The sequence below is a fragment of the Panthera uncia genome, chromosome B4, assembly GCF_023721935.1.
Source record: "Panthera uncia isolate 11264 chromosome B4, Puncia_PCG_1.0, whole genome shotgun sequence".
Lineage (NCBI taxonomy): Eukaryota > Metazoa > Chordata > Mammalia > Carnivora > Felidae > Panthera > Panthera uncia.
In genome coordinates, this window is record NC_064809.1 from 20,878,027 (window position 1) to 20,900,694 (window position 22,668).

The window sequence follows — 22,668 nt, forward strand, 5'->3', positions numbered from 1 at the left end:
GTCTGCATAGTTAAAATGAATATTTAGGTGTTGTCGATGGAGAGTTTTTCTTACTGTGTGAGTGACTTTGGAAGGGAATCTGGAATAAAAGATGGGAAATTTAAAACTTACAATGTCCTTTGTTAGACCATAGAGGTTCTCCATTCTTGTGACTGACTATATTTTGCTTTAAATTTTACTTATTTGATCATTTGTATCTCATGGCAGGATTTTCAGTGTCGAGCGGCACTTCAAGAACTAAATGCAATCCCCCCTATATTAGATCTCTTGAAGTCAGAATATCCAGTTATTCAGTTGTTGGCTCTCAAAACCTTAGGTATTATTACAAATGATAAGGAGGCACGAACAACGCTGAGAGACAATCAAGGAGTGGACCACCTTATTAAAATCCTAGAAACTAAGGTATTTGAAACTTTCATTCAACTTTCTATGAGGAAATGTATCTCTCCTACATGTTGCTATAAAATCCGAATGTAGAATGCTTTTTAAAATAAAATTTTATTATATTTAAGCATAGTGTTCAGTAAAATGGATTAATTAATTTGTTTATTGCTACATTGTTTATCAGCATGGTTAAATCAGATTAATGATAGAGGCCATTACAAAAGACTTTTTTGGGGCGCCTGGGTGGCTCGGTCGGTTAAGCGTCCGACTTCGGCTCAGGTCATGATCTCACAGTCCGTGAGTTTGAGCCCCGCGTCGGGCTCTGTGCTGACCGCTCAGAGCCTGGAGCCTGTTTCAGATTCTGTGTCTCCCTCTCTCTCTGCCCCTCCCCTGTTCATGCTCTGTCTCTCTCTGTCTCAAAAATAAATAAACGTTAAAAAAAAAATTAAAAAAAAAAAAGAAGCAGCCAAACTGTTAAAAAAAAAAAAAAAGACTTTTTTTGAGGGGCACCTGGGTGGCTCATTGGTTAAGCGTCTGACTCTTGGCTTCAGCTCAGGTCAGGATCTCATGGTTTGTGAGTTCAAGACCTGCATCAGGCTCCATGCTGACAGTGCAGAGCCTGCTGGGGATTCTGTCTCCTTCTCTCTCTGCCCCTCCCCTACTTGCTCTCTAAATGAATTAAAATTAAAAAAATAGAATAATTTTATTCTTCTGGTTTAGAAATTTAAGATTTTTAAATTCTTGTTTAGGATCTTCTTCATGATTTCCTGAAATACCTAGAATTAGTCTTTTAGGCTTTATCAGCCATAGTTTTCTCTAGGATAAAGCAGGAAGGGTTATTTACTCCCCATTGGGGAGAATCATCTGCATTACTTAGTCTACTGATTTATATAGTATGTTCATCTAGAGAAATACCTTCATGGAAACATCTAGAATAATGTTTAACCAAATATCTGGATACCGTGGCCTAGCCAAGTTAAAACATGAAAATTAATCATCACGAGTCAATTTGGCATCCATACATATCTCCTTAAATCCTACTTAATCTCAAAATCAAGGCAATAGCAAGGTCCTTGCATGCCTAGCATGATGTAACTATCCTGTGTACAACCAGAATATACTAACCCTTTCCCCAGAAGAGGATGCAATGTCCTTGGGGGATATTTAGTCTTCTCCTTGATATCCTGTAACTTAAATACTATGAAGTAAAATTAAGAATAACTACTAACTTGTAAAGTCAATACATCTTATGTTGCCTGAGGGGATAAGAGAGGGAAAAAATACCCACACTATTTCACAGACACACACACACACACACACGCGCACACACACACACTCATAGCAAAATAAGGAAGAAATACTCATGGCGGTTACAACCCTCTTGTCTACAAGTGGCCACATGGTGGTAGTTGGTATGGATAACTATCTTCCTCCACTACCCATTCCACATTTCCTTTTCCTTCAGCAAGCACTTCAACCGGATGTGGTTCTTCACCCGGTGGGGTGATCTGTATCTTCATACCTGAGGGTCTGGGCCATTCAGGAGGCCTGCTTGGATTAGGTTATTGTAGTTTTCTTTCAACCTTATTCACGGAGCATGGTAATACTAAGAGATACCCGAAGGACTTCCTGTATCCCAGATATACTCTTCTTCCTGTATTCCGGATACACTCTGGTGTGGAGTAGCAGTCCAGTTTCCCCTTGGTAGTTGGGATCAGCCACCCTAGCAGCCCGGTAACTTCCTTCATTGCCTGCTTATGTGGAGGCATGGGGAGGCCGAAGTGGCTGGGGGAAGTTTTAACTTCTAGTCCAGTGGAATCATTGTCGTGCCTCTTGGCGGAAGCGTTCTCTCCTTTGGAACTAAGACCTCTAGGCCAACAGAGCATGAGTTCTGGGAGAGAGCAAGCAAAGATATGGCAAATGGGCCACTAGGGGGTAACAATGCTACGACACCCGTTTCCACCCCCTGATTCCTCGACCCACCATCACTGGCTATGGGAGATCCAGCACCGTATATTGGCCACTGACTCAGAACATGTATAAAGTGGAGAACCGTGCCCCGGCCCTGCCAGGTATCGCCACCCACTTCACTGGCACCGTAACTGTCTTCAAAAGGCCACTCTGTTGAGCCAGCTGCTTCGGGATGGTGGGATATGGGCATGGACCCACTGTCACCCTTGGTTTGCTGTGAAGAGAGCTCCCTGACCAGAAGCATTGCTGTGTTGGAGCCCATGATAGTGGAGGCAAGAAGTCACAGACTTACAACACTTCCCTCGACCGGCTGGAGATTTTAGGGAATATGCTTTCCTTCAGCTCCTGTCTGCTTTTTCAAAGAATATTTTCTTCGGATTTTAAAATGTTTGGCGGTACGAGGTTGTATGAGCAACTCCACTGGGCTAGTATTGCTGCAAGCGTCTTTATCTGTGAAAAAATGATCCTGTATCTGTGAAACGTTTTGGAGCAGGGGGAGCAAGAAGAGACGGGGCAAACTGTGAGGGAGAGTGATGTTATGATAACTAAACAGAACTGCTTCCTTGGGCATCTGTCACAGCAGCGTTAATGAGGTTATGTTCTGACTGACCTTCTGAAGTTGTATTCGCTTTTATTATTAGGAATTGAATGACCTTCATATAGAAGCGCTTTCCGTGATAGCCAATTGCCTTGAAGATATGGATACTTTGGTGCTGATTCAGCAGACCGGGGGTCTTAAGAAGCTCCTGTCCTTTGCAGAAAATTCTACAATTCCTGATATTCAGAAGAATGCAGCAAAAGCAATTACTAAAGCAGCTTATGATCGTATGTCTCATTTTATATAAACTAAGCACACATGCTTCCTCTTGTATTCTTGGCTTTGATTAGTACTAACAAGCACTAGAGTATTTGTCTGCTTTTAATTAATTTTTAAAGTTTATTTCTTGTGAGAGAGAGGGAGAGCGTGTGCGTGCGTGCACGTGTGGGGGAGAGGCAGAGAGACAGGGAGAGAAAGAATCCCAAGGAGGCTCTGTGCCGATGCGGGGCTTGATCTCATGAACTATGAGATCATGACCTGAGCCGAAGTCAAGAGTGGGACGCCTAACCAACTGAGCCAACCGGGCACCCCAGTATTTGTCGGCTTTTAAATGAACGTTGGAGAATAGTGCTTACTATTTAAGGTCAAGATTCATCTCAATGCCAATTAGTAAAAGTAGAAATTGCTTTGTCAGGGACATAATTAACTCAATATGATTTAATTATGAATCTTTTTTTTAAAGCAATTCATTCCTAAGTTAAGCCTTTATTTCCCCTTGATTCTGAAATTTTACAGCATCCATGCCTTGCTTGTGATCCTGAAAAACGTTGTTTCAATATACCCACGTTCGGAATTATATCTGTACAGTAATTTCAACTTCAGCTGGAGACAGGCAGTGATATAGCCATGTGATATGGCTGGGAAAAATAATATGCTCACACTGTATACATAATACAATTTTCATTTCAGTGGCAAGCTATGTTGGCATAAATCTGTAAAATATGAGAGATTAATTACATCACAAGCACTGAAGATGAAATTATAGTTTTAATTTATGTATATTTGGAGTATTTTATTTAATAAAAGATGTGATTTTATTTTCCTCCTTCCACATCACTCCTCTTCTAAATGATGACAGTTTTGACTAGTTTAAATGATTTGTTTCTAAACATAGACACCCACATCTGTACATATATATGCCTATGTGTATATTATGGGACCCACTTCCTTTTCAATCCATACTGAGTTCTTCAAGGCAGAGTTTCACAGCAGTAAGCCGAATGTCACCGTCCAGTACGGAGTTAATATAGAGGGGACTTGTGAGTTGCGTTATGAATGCCAAATCTAGACAGGTTGTAAAATCAAGGTTTTTAATGTTGGCAAAAGTTGCTTGGCTCGGTGTTCTATCAAATGGAACTTAGACCTTATTGTGCCTGGTCAGTTCTGTTTTCCAGCTATCCCAGGTCTTCTTAGCTGTCTGAGACCAAAAGAGAGGACGATGGCAAGAGACAGACGATATCAAAGCCAAAATTTTTGCGACTTCTCTTTTGTGTGGTTGGACCATTTAAAGCCGGGCACAGCCCCTCTTGGGATAGTGAGTTTCATGAATTTATGACAGCAGTGGGAAGAGCCCTGGGTGGAGAGTCCCCGGTGGTCTAGTTTTACCACTGGTCCCGCTACCTGCAGTGCAATGACCTAAGTTGTAACTATGAATGAACCACAGCCTCTCTGGACCTATTTACTAATTCATTTACTAATTATTTATTGAGCCCCCCCCCCCACTTTGGGTCAATAAACCCAGAAGGGGCAAGGAAGCAGGTGATCACACTGTGCTTGATGGTGGAAGGACAGGATCACCTGGGAGGGCCACCTAAAGTCAGGTTGGATCAGATAGGTTTTCCCGACATAAGTAATTTACCAGCCACGACATAAAGTAAATAATAGAAATTGTCTGGGCAAAGAAGGTCCTGATGGGATGGGGAAGGATCACCAGTGCTCTAAGGAGAAGGAACAGGGTATAAAGGCCAGAGGAGGGACAGAGCATGGTAAATTCTAGAACTGAAAGTTTTCAGAACGGCTAGTGAATAGAATGCAGCAGAAAATTGAAAGTGATGGCTGTGGAAGTAATGAGGAGCCAGATGCTAATGCGCGATAGAAGCCAAGTAAGGACTTTGGACCTTATTTTGATGGCAACAAAGAGCCATTGAAGTGGCTTAGAAAGGTGAGGGACCATTGCAGATGCTCACTTTTAAGAGAAAGAGCTCTCTTGCTGCAAAGTGGGGGAGAGATTCGAAGTGTGCTGGACCGGACCCAGAAAGACCAGGAAGAGGACTACTGTGGCATCTAGGTGGAAGGTGAAAGTTTCCTGAAACAGACATTTGCAAGGAGAACCCCCATGACAGTGCTTGGCACATCGGGAGGGTCGGTCCATAAGTGTTCGATGAGTGACCACATGGGTTGGAGGAGGAAGAAGGTGATGTCAAGGACAAGACCAGGTTTCTGGCTAGGACAGCTGGGAGTAGAATGGTGCCATTCACAGAAATGGGGAACTCAAGAAGAGAAGCTGGTGTTGATTAAAGGAAAGGAAATGAGTTCTAGTCTTTAAAAAAAAAAAATGGTAGCAAGATATACATAATGTTAAATTTAGCGTCTTAACCATTTTTAAGCTCAGCGGTATTAAGTACATTCACGCTGTTGGGCCGCCGTCTCCACCGTCCATCTCCCGAGCTCTTTTCGTCTTGCAGAACAGACAGCTTGTACCCATGAAGCAAGAACTCCCCACTTCTCCCCCCCTGTGGTCCCCACCAACCACCACCCTTTCTGTTTCTGTGATTTTGACTATTCTAAGTACTGATACAAGTGGAACTGTAAAATACTAGTCCTTTGGTGACTGGCTTATTTCACTTGGCGTGACCCATCTCAGGTTCCTCCATGTCCCAGCATGCATCAGAGCTTCCTTCCCCTTTGGGGCGCCTGGGTGGCTCAGTCGGTTGTGCATCGGACTTCAGCTCAGGTCATGATCTCGTGGTTTGTGAGTCTCGAGCCCCGCGTCGGGCTCTGTGCTGACCGCTGGGAGCCTGGAACCCGCTTCGGATTCTGTGCCTCCCTCTCTCTCTGCCCCTCCCCTGCTTGTGCTCTGTCTCTCAAAAATGAATAAATGTAAAAAAAAAAAAAAATTCAAAAAAAAAAAAAAAAAAGAACTTCCTTCCCTTTTAAGGCTACATAGTATTCTGTATGTATACATCACATTTTGTTGACCTGTTCATCTGTTAATGGACACTTGGGTTTCTTCTACTGTTTGGCTATTGTGAATGATGCCGCTATGAACATACATATACAAATAGCTTTTCAAGTCCCCGCTTTCCAGTTATTTCGGGTATATACTCATGACTGGAATTGCTGGATCATATGGTAATTCTGTGTTAAATATGTTGAGGAACTGCGTACTGTTTTCCACAGCAGCTGCACCCATTGTACACGCCCGCCAACAGGGCACAAGCATTCCAATTCTCCACATTCTCACCCATACCTGCTGTTTTTTTAATTTATTTGGTTAGTTAGTTAGTCAGTAGCCATACTCATTTGTGTGAAGTGGTGTCTCACTGTGTTTTAGTTTGTATTTCTCTAATGATCAGTGACGTTGAGCTTTTTTTTTTCCATGTGCTTATTTTCTTTGGAGAAAGGCTTATTTAAATCCTTTGCCCATTTTTTTTTTTTTAAACCAGGTTGTTATTGAGTTGTAGGAGTTCTTTCTATATTCGGGATATTAACTCCTTATCAGATGTATGGTTTGCAAACATGTTCTCCCATTCCGTGGGTTGCCTTTTCATACTATTGATTGTGTCCCTTGATGCACTGTTTTTAATTCTGGTGGAGTCCAATTTATCTCGTTTTTCTTTCGTTTCCTATGCCGTTGGTGTTATTTCCAAAAAATCATTAATAAATCCAATGTCATGAAAAATTTCCCCTATGTTTTCTTGTAAGAATTTTATAGTTTTATCTCTTATGTTTAGGTCTTTGATCCATTTTTGAGTTGTTTTTGTGTATGGTGTGGTAGGGTCCAACTTCATTCTCTTGCGTGTGGAAATCCAGTTTTCCTAGCACCATTTGGTGAAATCCATTCTTTATTTGTAATACAAAGAAACTCAACCAGATAGTCTTTAAATCCCATCTGGCGCTTAATGTTTTATGAATCTACTTCCTTATGTTAGTTCTAAAATGACTACATCCCAGTTCCAAATTGTGTCTCCTCACTATTTTAGAATCAAATGACTAAATCTGTATTGATTTCATCTATGCCATTTGTGATTTTTTTTCATGTTTCCTTTAACCATTATTTTTCCAGACGGAAGAATCTTCAGTTAGCCTTTCCCCATACATCATGTCCTTATGCTATCCTGTGATCATTCTCTTACTTTTTCTGGATTTTCTCTTATTCATGATATCCTCTTTGAAGTGGGGTGATGTATATTACGAACAGCATTTTAGAAACATGCACCATCATTTTATGTAATATAAAGATTTGGTTATCGTAGGATTATTTTCAATTTCAGTTTTATGAAGCAAGGATTTTTTTTTTTATGGGTGCAAAACCTTTTTTTTTTCTTTTTTTAATTTAATTTTATTTTTTCAATATATGAAATTTATTGTCAAATTGGTTTCCATATAACACCCAGTGCTCATCCCAAAAGGTGCCCTCCTCAATACCCATCACCCACCCTCCCCTCCCTCCCACCCCCCATCAACCCTCAGTTTGTTCCCAGTTTTTAACAGTCTCTTATGCTTTGGCTCTCTCCCACTCTAACCTCTTTTTTTTTTTTTTTTCCTTCCCCTCCCCCATGGGTTTCTGTTAAGTTTCTCAGGATCCACATAAGAGTGAAACCATATGGTATCTGTCTTTCTCTGTATGGCTTACATCACTTAGCATCACACTCTCCAGTTCCATCCACGTTGCTACAAAAGGCCATATTTCATTCTTTCTCATTGCCACGTAGTATTCCATTGTGTATATAAACCACAATTTCTTTATCCATTCATCAGTTGATGGACATTTAGGCTCTTTCCATAATTTGGCTATTGTTGAGAGTGCTGCTCTAAACATTGGGGTACAAGTGCCCCTATGCATCAGTACTCCTGTATCCCTTGGGTAAATTCCTAGCAGTGCTATTGAAGCAAGGATTTTAATCAGCCTTTTGACCATATCAGCAAACTGGGCCAACCCTTGAGTGAAAGACCTACAGTGAGCCCCAGATCCCATTTCTCCAGCAGGACCCAGAGTTCAAAGTCTTCCATTTTAAATTCTAACATTTTTTTGATTTGTAGTTTAAAAAATGCAAGTTTTGCTTTGAAAATAATATTGCATTGTCACCGAGGCCTAGTATATGATCTATGGATCTCTTTGCCTACTACTTAGCAAATATTTATTGTATGCCTGCTATATGCAAGGCACTGTTCTAGAAGATAAAGGTAAACAATGAATAAAATAAGGGAATAGATGCTTGTTGACTAGACAAAAAGGTGTATTACCAGCTCTTTAAACTCCAGATGAGTTAAATAAAGAGACACATGAAGGGACTACTTTCAGAAGTACAGTCAGGGTTAAGGGAACAAACAAGGGATAGCGAGGTCCCCACAGATTAGCAATATTGTGAAACCATCACTCGCTAGATCCAGAGGCAAGGGGATGAACCATCGTTAGGTTTATTTCTACAACTATTGTATTTGTTTCACCTTCTTCCTGACCGTGTTTGCTGTTTTCGGCTTTTCATTTTTCTATGTTGTCTTCTTTGCTTTCTTCCTTTTTTTGTTATATAGATGAAAGGAAATTTTAAATGACTTTTTTAAAGATAGAGTGGCTATAGTTATTGAAGACATTTAACTTTTTTGCTTCCATAACTCTTCCCTTTCCTGATGTTTGTAAATTTCATAGGGGGGTTATAGATTCTCCTCTCTAAAAAATCTATGTAATTTGGGGGCACCTGGGTGGCTCAGTGAGTTGAGCATCTGACTCTTGATTTCAGCTCAGGTCGCGATCGGGTTGTGGGATCGAGTTCCGCACCAGGCTGAGTGTGGAGCCTGCTTGAGATTCTCTCTCTCTTTCTCTCTCTCTCTTTCTCTCTCCCTCTGCCTCTCTCCCCCATGCATTCTTTCTGTAAAAAATGAATACATAAATACATTTTAAAAAATCTATATAATTCTCTTTTTTATGGATCATTTTGCCGTTATACACTCAATTTTTTCCACACTTATCGTTATTTACATATTGAATCCACTTCAATGTACATTGTAAATTTCTCATGATAAAACATGCCCATTCTTAAGATTTTATTTAGGAAAAAAGCACATAGGACAGTTTGGCTGGGTCTGGAACTGTTACATCACAGCATTGTCTCCAATTTTCTACGAACCTTTTTTTTGTAGCGTCTGAGTCTAAGGGCAGTCTGATTTCCATTCTTCTTTATAGAAAATATTTTCTTTTTGTATTTGTGCTGAATCCCTTATCCTATAAGTTAAAAAAAACTTTTTCAAAATGTGTCTGATACATACCCACCCCCTCTCTCTGCCTGAAACAGAAAAGTCTTGTCATCTACTGAATCGTGGTTTGGGATTTGTTTTTTGTTTTCTAACTTAGGAAACTTTTTTCCTATTATACTTTTGGTTATTACTTTTGTTTTATTTACTGTTTTTTTTTTCCCCAGGAATATTTATTATTTTAGCCCGTCTCTGTTCTCTTTCTTCCATACCTATTACACATTCCTAATTGTGGTTTTTAATGTTTTGATGGTTTTTTTTTTTTTTTCATCAACTAGGCCTAGTTACAATAATCAGACAAGACCTGCAGGATGCCCTTGCTTATTTACCCCGTCAACTGAGACGGCAATGGAGTCCTTTAGCCCAGTTTTGGATGATGATGAGGCTTTCCCACTAATGTGGCATTACAACACTGGGGTGCTATTTTCTCCTGGTCCTAGTGGTTATATAGGAGGAAACTGATACAAATTTAGAACATTCTGAGGAGCCCATAATTGTTCATTGACCAGGAGTAGTTTACAGAAATTTGTTTCTTCCTGACTTGTCCCTGACCCACGGCCCTCTCTTTCCCCCCTTTTCTTCTCAATCGGCTTCTTTGAAAGACTAGTTAATTTTAAATAACTTCACCTCTTCATCTCATCTCCATCCCTCGACCGACTGCATGTGACTTCAGCTTCTCCCATTCTGCCAAAATAGTCGTTGTAGGATTTGACATCGACTTCCCAACTCCTAAATCCTACAGCCGAGCCGCATCGTTTACCTGATGATCTCTTCTATTTGTTGTTTATTTACTTCCTTACGCTGTTTACTTGGCCAGATCGACGATAACCACTTCTTCCCTGCCTCCCTTCTATACTGTGCCTTCTTTTCAAGCCCTACCTGTGTTTCTTATCTACCCCTTTTTATACCAAATGTTGCCTGCCTTGACTTCTCTCTGCCAGACCCAGCCAGATCTAGGATGCTTTATTTTATATTAACTAGTGACAATGAAAAACTAAAAACTTACTAAGGAATAACAAAATTCTCTCCTAATATTTCTGTATTGGAAGTAAATAATCATGAAGTCTCAAAATAATTTTCCACAGTTAGAAAACCCCAGAAGAGAGCACAGGCAGTAATTTCTCTGACATCAGCTGTAGCCGCATTTTTCTAGATGTCTCCCGAGGCAAGGGAAACAAACGCAAAAATAAGCTATTGGGACTACATCAAAATGAAAAGCTTCTGTACAGCATAGGGAACAATCGCCAAGACTAAAAGACAACCTACTGAATGAGAGAATATATTTGCACAGTTAGAAAACTCCATTTATAAGTAGGTTTTCACAAATATTGCTCCTTATCCTGTTATTAAGAATAATGTAACCATCAGTATTCACGTAAAACTTTCTTTCTTACTTTTTCATCATCAAAAATGTTTTGTAAGTTAGGGAATGCATTGTCATTGCACGTCAAAAACACACAGACACGTAATACATATTCTTTAACAAAATTTTTTTTTAATGTTTATTTATTTTTGAGAGAGAGAGAGCAAGGGAGGGGCAGAGAGAGGGAGACACAGAATCCGAAGCAGGCCCCAGGCTCTGAACTCTGAGCTTCAGCACAGAGACCAATGGGGGGCTCGAACTCACAACCGTGTGATCATAACCTGAGCCAAAGTTGGACGGACGCTTAAGCCATTGAGCCACCCGGCGCCCCTTAATACACATTCTTTAAGTTTTGTTTGTTGAGTACTTTTGAACATGCGTCCCCACAGTCGAAAGCCCAGATCAGTCAGTTTTTGACCTGGGACCGGGAGGAGGAAGGTGTTAATTACCACGTTGCCAGGAGGTTTATGAACTGACATTAACATCTCAGCAGGAGCAAAGGTGGCGCCATAGCAACTTCCCCAGAGCGCGGGTGAAGAAAAGCATCATTACGTGCAGATTTATTTCCAGTTACAAAGCCTCACGCTTTTTATTTTAGTGATACTGCACAAATGTTATCTTTAAAGGACATTACTCTATTAGTAGCATAATTACCTTGCCATCTTTATTATCTGTATAATTAAAACATAAATACTTTACTTCTCGGTGCAGCAATTCAGTGAAGGTACTTGGTTAATATGTTAATTCATCTTTTAAATCTATTATGGCCACACTGCAGTCAGCACTTTTGAGGTTTGGTGAACGCAGCTGGATTTTGAGAACACTCCCAGCAGGGCTGAGAAACTAATTGCCCGTGGTATTTAGATTATTTTTAAAAAGATATTTCCAAGAATTGCGTATATACTGGTTTTTGAATGCGACAACCACATACTCCAAAGTTAGTCTTGACAAATTAATTCTTCTGGCTGATTTTCCTGGTAGAATTTATGCTCAGAGTGTTCTGTTTAGTAAAGTGAATTTAGAGCTATCAGGGAAATCTTAATTATGAATCTAAGCATTTTAGGTCAAAGACTCTAGAAGAGTTTCAGATCTTTTTTATTCAGGGAATACTAATCAGGACTACATATATTTTAAAACCTTTCAGAAGCCACATACTTGAGATTTAAGTATTAATCGCACCATTTACAAAAGTAAAACAGTCATGACCTGCCTGAATCCTCAGTTTAAGTGAAAGGAGCAAGGGATTAAAACGATAGGATTACAGGACATGGTTCATAATTGGTTTAAGACAAATGAACAGAAGTGTTAGTGATGTAGCCAGTGCCAGTTGTGACCAGGTTGCTGTGTTTGGAATGAACAAAGGCCAAAAGTGATTGCAAAGGTGGTGACATGTGAATGTGGTTCCCCTTCTGCAAAAAAAGGGGCAATTTGAAAAAACTCACAGTTAAAAGAAGACAGAGATCCTCTATTAACTTTAAAGTGGACAAGCAGTTATGATAAGTTCTGAGAATATTCCTAGAAACACAAGTTAGTTGTAATATATGTAAACGATGAATTAGTTCCTCGTGCAGAAGTCACATACGATCGAAATTAGTAGGGCGGTTTTTGCAGAGATTTTTTATTCTAACAGAATAGTCTCCTCTTACGTATATCAACATCCTAAGAGCATATCTTACACGTTCTTCTATTTTAACCACGTAAATTGACTTCAAAGGGTAATTAATGGAAAGTCAAACCTACGATGACGCTTTTTGGAGGACTGTAAACAAATTAGCAAAGAATTATTTGTAAGCTGGTTCTTTTCAAGCTAGTCTCTGATTCCTCTTATGGCATTAAAATTGAGTTTGGTTTAATATATCTTTTTTCTAGTACATGCCTTTAATAAAGAGTAACTTACGGGATGCCTGGATGGCTCAGTTGGTTGATCATGTGACTCTTGATTTTGGCTCAGGTCATGATCTCATGGTTTGTGAGATCAAGCCCCACGTCGGGCTCTGACCTGACAGCATGGAGATTCTGTCTTAAGATTCCGTCTCTCTCTCTCTCTCTCTCTCTCTCTCTGCCCTGCTCCCCCACTTGTGGGGTCTCTCTCTCTCTAAAAATAAAAACATTAAAATAATAAAAATAAAAATTTAAAAATAGCTGTAGAACACAAAACAAAAAAATGAGGTTTTAACGTTCTAATTTAGTTTAATGCAGTGCTTGCTTAGTATAGTAATGAGGTTGTCATTTATTTAAAAAAACGAAAGGAAATCAAGAGAAAAACAGTAGGGAACAAAAAGAACATTGAAAGTATTTTCAATGTTCTTTTTGTTCATTTTTCATTAAGTGTTTCATAATGGGGTGAATATCATGGTATGTTCTTAGAGTCACAATTTTATTTGTTTTCAAATAAAAAAAAACCATGCTAATGTATGTTTAGGTTATATCAATGGCAATTTGGCAATTAAATATTTATTGTAATTTTTGCTGCAACAGCATTTATTGTAACTTGAGACAAAAATGATTATGATTTTTTGATATAAGATTATAAATCCCGAAGACTTGGGCTCATTCTCTTTTATTCATTTTTACTTTCTCCACTTCTCTCCTTTTCTCTTGAGTACCCAGCATGCCAGTTTGTATGTCTTAGGCATTCTTCAAATGTTGAGTTTTGTATTTAAAATAAACATCAGATAAACAGGGTTTTGTCCTTTCTAAAAAAAAAAGCCTTTATTTATTTACTTTGAGAAAAAGAGACAGACAGAGCTGGGGAGGGGCAGAGAGAGGGAGAGAGAGAATCCCAAGCAGGGTCCACCCTGCCAGCACGGAGCCCCGTGCGAGCTCGAACTCATAAACTGGGAGATCATGACCAGAGCCCGAATCTAGTATTAGGCGCTTCACCGACTGAGTCACCCATGCGCCCCAAACAGGGTTTTTGTCCTTAGTGAGAAGACAGCATTGTGTGAACACGGCACCGTGCCAGGCAGCATGACAGGCGTTAAATAAATTTTCGCTAAATCTGAAACTTGCCTCTTTCTTATGGTAGAATTTTCTTTGCCCTAGTACTGATATCATACAAGGGAACAGGAACTTAAGCTTTAATATTCATAAGTCACTTTGCATAGTCACTGTGTTCTAGAGGTCGAGTGGGGGAATATTTTATTTAGTGTAGAGCTTTGTGACTGAGGCTAAGAAACGGCTGGAACCTCCTGTCACATTTTAGATGAGGAAGTAGTTACCCTTGCATGGTTTTTTGCGGCAAAAATCCTGATTAATTTTTTTCCTTTTGGTTTATGAAAGCTGAGAATAGAAAACTTTTTCACGAACAAGAGGTTGAAAAATGCCTCGTAGCCCTTTTGGGTTCTGAAAACGACGGAACTAAAATTGCTGCTTCCCAAGCGATCTCGGCAATGTGTGAGAATACGGGCAGCAAGGAATTTTTCAATAACCAGGGTAAGCAAAGCAGAAAAAACCATTTCGAACATTTTTAGGTCCCCAGTTGTAGTTTAGCTGGGTATTCACAAAACCACATCTTCCCTCTCTTTTTCTGTAGGGATTCCACAGTTAATCGTGCTGCTGAAGAGTGACAGTGAAGAAGTGAGGGAGGCCGCCTCCCTGGCCCTGGCCAATCTAACCACATGCCATCCCGCTAATGCAAAGTAAGGAGAAACTCAACGCTGACTTGTTTAGGGGTATCTAACAGTCCAGGATGTTCTCATTTTAATATTTTGGCTTTCCAGGCAATTTACATATTCTTTCAGATGTTCTCTCTTGGGTTACTCCTCAGGAATCCTTATGAAAGTCAGAGTCATCAGATGGCCCTGATTTTCAAAGATGCTGCAAAATTTTGACTCTTCCGGGCTGATTGGGAAAATGGGTGAGCCATCTGGTTCAGCTCACAGTCTAACTTTTGTGGACGATTCCAGAAGAAACAAAACGGGATGGCTGCTGGAAATATTAAAGGCAACTTTGTAGAAACATTTGATAAATCTAGAGAAAATTTAAAAGATCCGTTTTATTTATTTATTTCTTAGAGTTTATTTATTTATTTTTGAGAGAGAGAGAAAGAGGGGGGAGACACAGAATCCAAATCCCAAGCAGGCTCCAGGCTGAGCCGTCGGCACAGAGCCCAACATGGGGCTAGAACTCACGAGCTGTGAGATCATGACCTGAGCTGCAGTAGGACGCTTACCCGACTGAGCCACCCAGGCGCCCCTACAAGACCCATTTTAAAAGGACATAAATATTAGGTAAATCTGGAAACATTTTAAAAAGTCAATGGAGGGGCACCTGGGTGGCTCAGTCGGTTAAGCGTCCGACTTCAGCTCAGGTCACGATCTCGCGGTCCGTGAGTTCGAGCCCCGCATCGGGCTCTGGGCTGACGGCTCAGAGCCTGGAGCCTGCTTCCCATTCTGTGTCTCCCTCTCTCTCTGTCCCTCCCCCATTCATATTCTGTCTCTCTCTGTCTCAAAAATAAATAAATGTTAAAAAAAATGTTTAAAAAAGTCAATGGAAAGCAATATATTTATGGGTAAACACTATGTGGAAAGATTGGAAAGGAGTGCCCTCTATATTCTAAGCAGTGTGGTATGTGATCTATATTCAGCACAAACTTTAATTACCAAGATGATCTGTCAGCAGATGAGGAAACCGAGGCTCTGCAAGGTTACCTAATTTTCCTGGGTACACACATCTATTAAAATGGCTGAGCTGGAAATTAAATCTGGAATCTGTGTTCTTTCCTCCACAGAAGATTGCCTTATAAAAGAGCGAGAACTTCTTGAAAGAAACGTTCATAAATAAAATAATTATTTACCCTCCCTGTATCTCATTTGGTATGTTTATTATTAAGGATTGTCTAGAGAAACAGAACCAATAGGACATAATATACAGACATGAGAAGGTTTATTATAGGAACTGGCTTATGTGATTATGGAGGCCAAGAAGTTTCATCATCTGCCATCTGTAAACTGGGGAACCAGGAAAGATGATCTCTTGGTATAATTCAGTGTGAATCTGAAAGCCTGAGAGCCGGGGAAGCCGGTGTTCCAGGCTGGAAAAGATGAATGCTCCAGCTTAGGCAGAGAGCAATTCACCCTGCCACCTTTTCGTTCCATTCGGACCCTCAACGGATTAGACGATGCCCACCCCCATTGGTGAGGGCCACCTTTACTCAGTCTCCTGACTCAAATGCTAACCTCTTCCAGAAACACCTTCACATATGCACTCAGAAGTAATATTTTACCAGCTATCTGGGTATTGTTTCGCCCAGTCAAGTTGACACATAAAATCCACCATCACGATACGTAAGTTATTAACTTTTGTGTATTATTGCTTTACGGCATTGTGGCTGAGATTACTCTTTTCTAACTTGAAATCGATCTTCCTCTACCTCCATCATATACTTAATCTATTTCTTACCCTTCCTACCCTTTCTTTCCCTTTCTCTACTCCCACACAGTATTTTATGAGATCTTAATGGAATGACTAAAAATCTAACAATGCCCGATTAAAATACAGCCAAAAGAGGATAAGCATCAGAACAAAACTGTGTTCCTTTAATAGCTCCAATCTTTGACATAGCAATTTCCTAAATTCAGGGTCATCATTATCTATGTGAAAGTACACAAATTTCTAGAATATTGAGTCATAATAAGTAGCAATTTGAAAATAGCATTGTTCCAGGATAGTGGTGCCAGTGAAAAGTCTTACCAGTGACATTAAAACACTTCTATCTTGGGTGCATTTAGATTGATATATTATCTAAAATACTTTAATAGGCCTCCAGAGTGTATAGATGTCTTAATTTGATGTGAGTTTGCCTGGCTTATATAATTTCACAGTTTTATACAAAATCATAGAAAATTAGGATGTGAAGTAGCTTCTGAAAGAGGCTCCTTCAGACTTTCTCTTGCAATTCAGTCATCTGTTACACAGAACTTTGTCATCCGACTCTATGGTTCCATGTTGTCAACACAGAAAGGTCAACTAAGACTAAATGTTGCCACGCGTCTCTTTATTTTTGTGATTTATTTTTATTTTTATAAAATTTTAATGGCAGGTATTTCTTTAACCTATTATATACTGTCCATTCTGATCATTTTTTTCAATATGTGTTTGGTATGGGAAATGGGATGTGAATGAAAATGGTTGTCTCTTGAGATATCTCTTATGGCTATGGATATCTGTCTCTCTTGAGACCTATATACTCTTTACTTTGGACTTTTGGAGCTAAAAGATATTGAAAATGAATGTTTTGGAGGAGGAAATGGAGTCAGATTTGACATATTTGTGCCAAATGCTGAAGACTGGAGTTGGCAAAGATTCTACAGTCAACCAAAAGGAATGAAAACAAATAAACCACATTGCCTATCCTTCTAGCAAGCCTCCTAGAGCATTAATTAGAACCAAAACAGAAGAGACAATAACCATGATTGATTATTTTTAATCAAAAGTGTATTCTACTCAGATTGTCTTTAAAAACATATTAGCTTAAACTCTGCATTGGTGAATATTTCTGGCATCACATTTTAGAAGCAGGGCCTTGGATCACTTTTCTTAGCTGCTGGGGTGGGGGGGCAGCACGTGAGGGCATGGGGGGCACATGGGGAAGGGGAAGGCCTGAGTTGTGACTCTGCTGCTGGGGGGGGGGGGGGGGGGGGGGGGGGGGGAGAAGGTGGGTTGTGTCTGGGGGGCGGGGGGGGGGGGTGAGATTGGGGGGTAGAAAGAATGTTGCTTTTCTGCCACACCTAAGTAGTAAGAAAAGGCAAAAACCCAGAGCTAATGTCTTTCAGGTGCAGTGGGTAGCTGTTCGGATACCTGATAATTGCCAGCCTAATTAAAAAGAAAAATTTGCAATTAAGCATTGTGAATACTAATTTTGTTTGTTAGAAGACAACCTCTTCTCTGACATTCATATCTCAATGTGCCTAAAGTGGATTTCTAATTATTTTTTTTTAATTTTTTATTATTCAAGTTTATTTATTTATTTTGAGAGAGAGCAGGGAGGGGTAGAGAGAGAGAGAGAGAGAAAGAGAATCCCAAGCAGGCTCTCTGCTGCCAGTGCAGACAGAGCCTGATGTTGGGTTCGAACTCACAAACTGTGAGATCATGACCTGACCAGAAATGGAGAGTCACATGCTCAACCAACTGAACCACCCAGGAGCCCCTGGATTTCTAATTCTTAAAGTCAGGGCACCTTCTGGAATTGGAGGCCCGTTTTATGCATTGAGTGATCTCTGGTATGTTATGATTACACGTAATGCTGGCGTAATTTCCTTTATGTAACAACGGATTTGGGGGGGAAAGTGGACTCACACCGAAAACACGACGGAAAGTGAAAGGACAGTGAAAAACCAGAAGGTCTGACATCAACCAATGCCCGTAATTGAGAACAGAAAGTGATCGTTTGTATTGTTGTGTTTTTACATGATTTGGACCACAGAAGCAACAGTGGAAACTTACCTCTAAGACTTTTCTATTTGTACTTTTCATTCTTTATTATCTGCAAGGTAAAGATCACTTAAAGTGGATAAAAATATGGAAAGGCCATGAACACAAATAAAATTAACAATTTGAGGGGCCCCTGGGTGGCTCAGTTGGTTGAGTGACCGACGGGCTCATCGTGATCTTGCCATTGACGAATTCAAGCCCTGTGCCGGGCTCTGTACTGACAGTGTAGTGCCTGCTTCAGATCCTCTGTTCCCCCTCTCTCTCTACCCATTCCCCACTCGTACACTCTCACTCTCTCTCAAAAATAAACAAACATTTAAAAAAAATAACAATTTGAAGGCATAGGAAAAAAAGGACAAGAACAGCCAGATTAACTTATTTTATTTAATGTTTATTTATTTTGAGAGAGAGAGAGAGAACATGAGCGAGCACGTTGGGGGGTGGCATAGAGAGAGAGGGAAAGGGAGGGAGAATCCCAAACAGGCTCTGAACTGTGAGCCCAGAGCCCGATGTGGGCCTCAGTCTCAAGGTCCGTGAGATCATGACCTGAGCTGAAACCAAGAGCCAGACGCTTAACCGACCGGGCCACCCAGGCGCCCCTAACCATATTTGCTTATTTAAAGTGATAGAAGGAGAAAGAAAAGTGAAATCATTTATAAGCGAATAAATAAAAAGTGAGAAGGCTAAGACAACCCTTGTAGGAAGAAATAGATGAAAATAGAAACCTAAGAGCAATAATGAATTCTATATGAAAAGGTAACCCATTTAGTCACTTTGGGCACCTCTCCTTGCTTCGTTCACTGCTAATCTTTCTGACAATTCTCCATTTGTAATACTTCTTGGAAAGGAGAAAGTTGTTGATTTTTGATCCAGGAAATAGCATCTCAGCGAAATTTCGAGTGATCTTTACTTGCGCTCTCCTGTCCAATTATTCATATTAAAGTTGTACATGATTTACACAAATAGTGAGGGAATTATTATTCGTGGTTGACGTTCTTCTGAGGAGCAGAGTCCACACATTACAAGAATATTTTAAACTGTTAATTTATAACATCACTGCCATCTGTTGGATCTGATCAGAATTAGAGGTTTTGAGTTATCTGAAGACTAAAAAGACTTTCATGTTTTTCGTTTTCCTTTCCAACACGAAGTGAATTTTGGCTATTAGTAAACGAGGAAAAGATTAGAAAATAGTATGGTTGTTGGCAGGATAGCTTTCAAACGATGCAGTTATTTTAGGAAATAAGACAAGGAATACAATAAAAATACAAAGAGTAGGGGCGCTTGGGTGGCTCAGCTGGTTTAGCCTCCAACCTTGGCTCAGGTCACGGTCCCACAGTTCGTGGGTTTGAGCCCTGCATCCGGCTCTCCGCTGTCATCACAAAGCCCACTTAGGATCCTCTGTCCCCCTCTCTCTCTGTCCCTCCCCCGCTTGCACTCTCTCTCAAAAAATAAATAAAAACATTTAAAAAAATATGAAAAGTAATAATACAATTAATACCCATAGATAAGTAGGTAATAACTGGTTTTGCCATAGAAAACACAATCTAGTCTCCGTTGTTTGTTCACAGATCATACCAACTCCTGATTCTTCCTGCTTATTCTGTGTTACCTCCGTGAAGAACTGGGTGATTTCCCTTAAGCTTAGAGGCCTTCTTATCTCCATTTCTTTTCTTTTTTTTTTTTTTTAATTTTTTGTACCCCTTCTTGGGCTTTCCACAACAGCAGTGACTTAAGAGAGTTCTAAATGACAGCACATATAATGGTTACCCACCCCTCCCCCCCCCAAAATGATTGATTACTGGGCCACTGCTGGTCTGCATGACACGAGGGTCAAAGAGCTCTTCTGTGGGGACCCTTCTACTGCTGTGTGACCTATAAGTAAGGAGTATACCCCAAAGGGATCCCAGAAAGAGCCACAGTGCCCCCAGGTTGTACGGGTGTATGTTTGAGTAGTTTGGGAACTTTTGAATGTTTTTTTTTATTATCTGTGGATAACCTGTCATTTCGTATTACTCTTCACTAACGGAGAAATAAAGCATTGACTGAATAGTTTTAAGCCCTAGCAGAATTATTCGTGGAGTACCGTGCCTAAGAAAGCCATGTAACGTGTAGAGAAACCATTTAAAAGGTATGTCATGGACAGAACTTAACACAGAACTTCAAGAAAAGGACTTCATTTTATTCACAGTGACCCGACTCCCTGTCAGTCATTTGGCATTGGCGTTATCGGGGAAGATTCTGGCCCGAAGTGATTTTCTTCTTGGAATGTTAAATCTCTGTAGTGTGTATAAAAAGCACTTTCAAAGCTTTTTTTTTTTTTTTTTTCCATTCCCATCCCATTAAATAGAGTGAGGAGAAGGTAATACATATTTATTTTTATAAATACCTCTTTATTTGTAGACTCAAGTGTAGACCAACGCTGTTTCTTAGAATGGCCTGTGTTGTGCATGTGGGGCTGCACCGAATGACGAGAGTCCTTTTGAAGGAGAAAAAACAGTCTCTCTTAAAGTTGGCAAAACACCACAAAGTTCACCTCCATCTCTGCCCTTCTACAGGAAGAGGTGGGATGTATGGCTTTGAGATGGCTGGAGTTGTGTCATTCCACCCTTTGAAATTAAAAAAAAAAAATGTTTTTTAATGTTTATTTACTTGAGAGAGAGAGAGAGAGAGAGAGAGAGAGAGAGAGAATGCGAGCGGGGGAGGGGCAGAGAGAGAGGGAGACACAGGCCCCAGGCTCCGAGCCATCAGGACAGAGCTCGACGCGGGGCTCGAACCTGAGCTGAAGTCGGCCGCTCAACCGACTGAGCCACCCAGGAGCCCCCCACCCTTTGAAATGTTAACGTCTGTTCTAGAGCATACTTTGTGCCCAATACACACAGGTTCACTTAGAAGAGGTAATCTTGTCACGGTGACTACTTTGTTACTAAAAAAACATTGACTATAGAACGAATCCACTGTGATTTACAAAATTAAAATGCGGTCTCACGAAAAATGCAAACTCATGTCATAGACTCGATGTGTCCAGTCTAAGATAGACTTAAGAATGCTGCAGCTGTACAGTTATTGTCTTTATTGCATGAGGGTTTTTCCCTGGGAAAATGTTTCTAGGGCTCTGTTTTCCCTGCCGAGCAGTGAAGGGAACCGTGTCTTTATACTGACCCCTAGTGGTACTTAAGGAGGAAGTTGGGGGAGGGGCAAAAAATTGGCAAGGGAAAGATTGCTCTGTATTTTTGTGGAAGACACATTAATTTAATTTGAAACACCCTCTGGTGTGTCTAAAGTAATAGCTTAAAACATTATTAAAATATTGTGATCTGGCAAGCATTTCATTGTGTTGCTTTTAAAGAGAGAATATTCTACCACTAACAGTGTGTTAATGCTTGAGTTTGTCTTTGGTCCTTTGTAAGGGGCAGTCGTTTAAAAATGTTCTGACACATTCACAGTTCTGGTGGCTGAGTATGTGCCGTGATATATAACCACACAGGATTAATATAATATGCTTGGACAGCATCAGTTAATCGCATCGTTATCGTAATTACTCTAGAGTTGATTTTTCGCTCTTGACTGTGTACCGTGGAAAAGAATATTTTGTGTTAAAATGCCTGTTAGTATCACTTTGTCGTAAGATGCTACCTCCTTTGAATTAGAATGCTCACAATATGAGCGACCTACAAGATAAATAAGCTAGTTTATAACCTTTTAGGAAATTCAGTTTTGTGCATAAGGATGTTTTAAACTTTTGTATTAAGGTTGATCCCTCAAAGAACTCAATGTGTTATTTACCATTTTAAAAGACTTCTGAAGTTAACAGATGAAATAAATGGGAAGAGTCTTTGAGGTAAATTTAAAATTTCTTCTTTTTTTTAAAGTTTATTTATTTTGAGAGAGAGAACACGAGCGGGGAAGGGGCAGAGAGAGAGAGAGAGGGAGAGAGAGAATCCTAAGCAGCCTCCATGCTGATGGCACAGAGCCTAATACGGGGCTTGATCTCAGGAACCATGAGATCATGACCTGAGCTGAAACCAAAGTTGGACACTTAACTGACTGAGCCACCCAGGCACCCCTTAATATTTATTCTTGTGTTATTTCCATCCAAGTTTACTGAGTGGATACTTTTCTTTTCTACCTTGATTCCTTCTCTGGCCGGAAAAAAATCATACTGGATTTGAAGAAAGAATGAAAAGTTGGATTTTGCAGTAAACCAAGTTGATTCCGTATCCCCATTTTGTGTTCCTTGTTGTCTAGTCAACTTTCACAAACTGTTTAAACTTTATCGGCTACCAGTTTTGTGAAACTCTGTGAATCCCATGAAGTGATCAATTAGAAAATTATCTATGCTGCTTTTATTACCCAGAGAGCAGATGCTAACATTTGCATTAACCTTATTTTAAAGTTGCTGGTACCTCTTTCCAGTTTAATTCCCAGCAGTACTGATTTTCCTAGA

General features: G+C 40.1%; 1 protein-coding gene across 9 annotated transcripts in view; it reads left to right on the forward strand.

Annotated features, from left to right (window-relative positions):
- Nucleotides 1-22,668, forward strand: part of ARMC3 (armadillo repeat containing 3) — a 105,810-nt gene that overhangs the window by 41,078 nt on the left and 42,064 nt on the right. For all 9 annotated transcript variants that reach the window (XM_049624695.1, XM_049624688.1, XM_049624689.1 and 6 more), the window contains 4 exons: nt 208-402; nt 2,997-3,180; nt 14,070-14,222; nt 14,323-14,428. In XM_049624695.1, the coding sequence (XP_049480652.1) occupies nt 208-402; nt 2,997-3,180; nt 14,070-14,222; nt 14,323-14,428 (638 nt within the window). The remainder of the gene's footprint in view (nt 1-207; nt 403-2,996; nt 3,181-14,069; nt 14,223-14,322; nt 14,429-22,668) is intronic.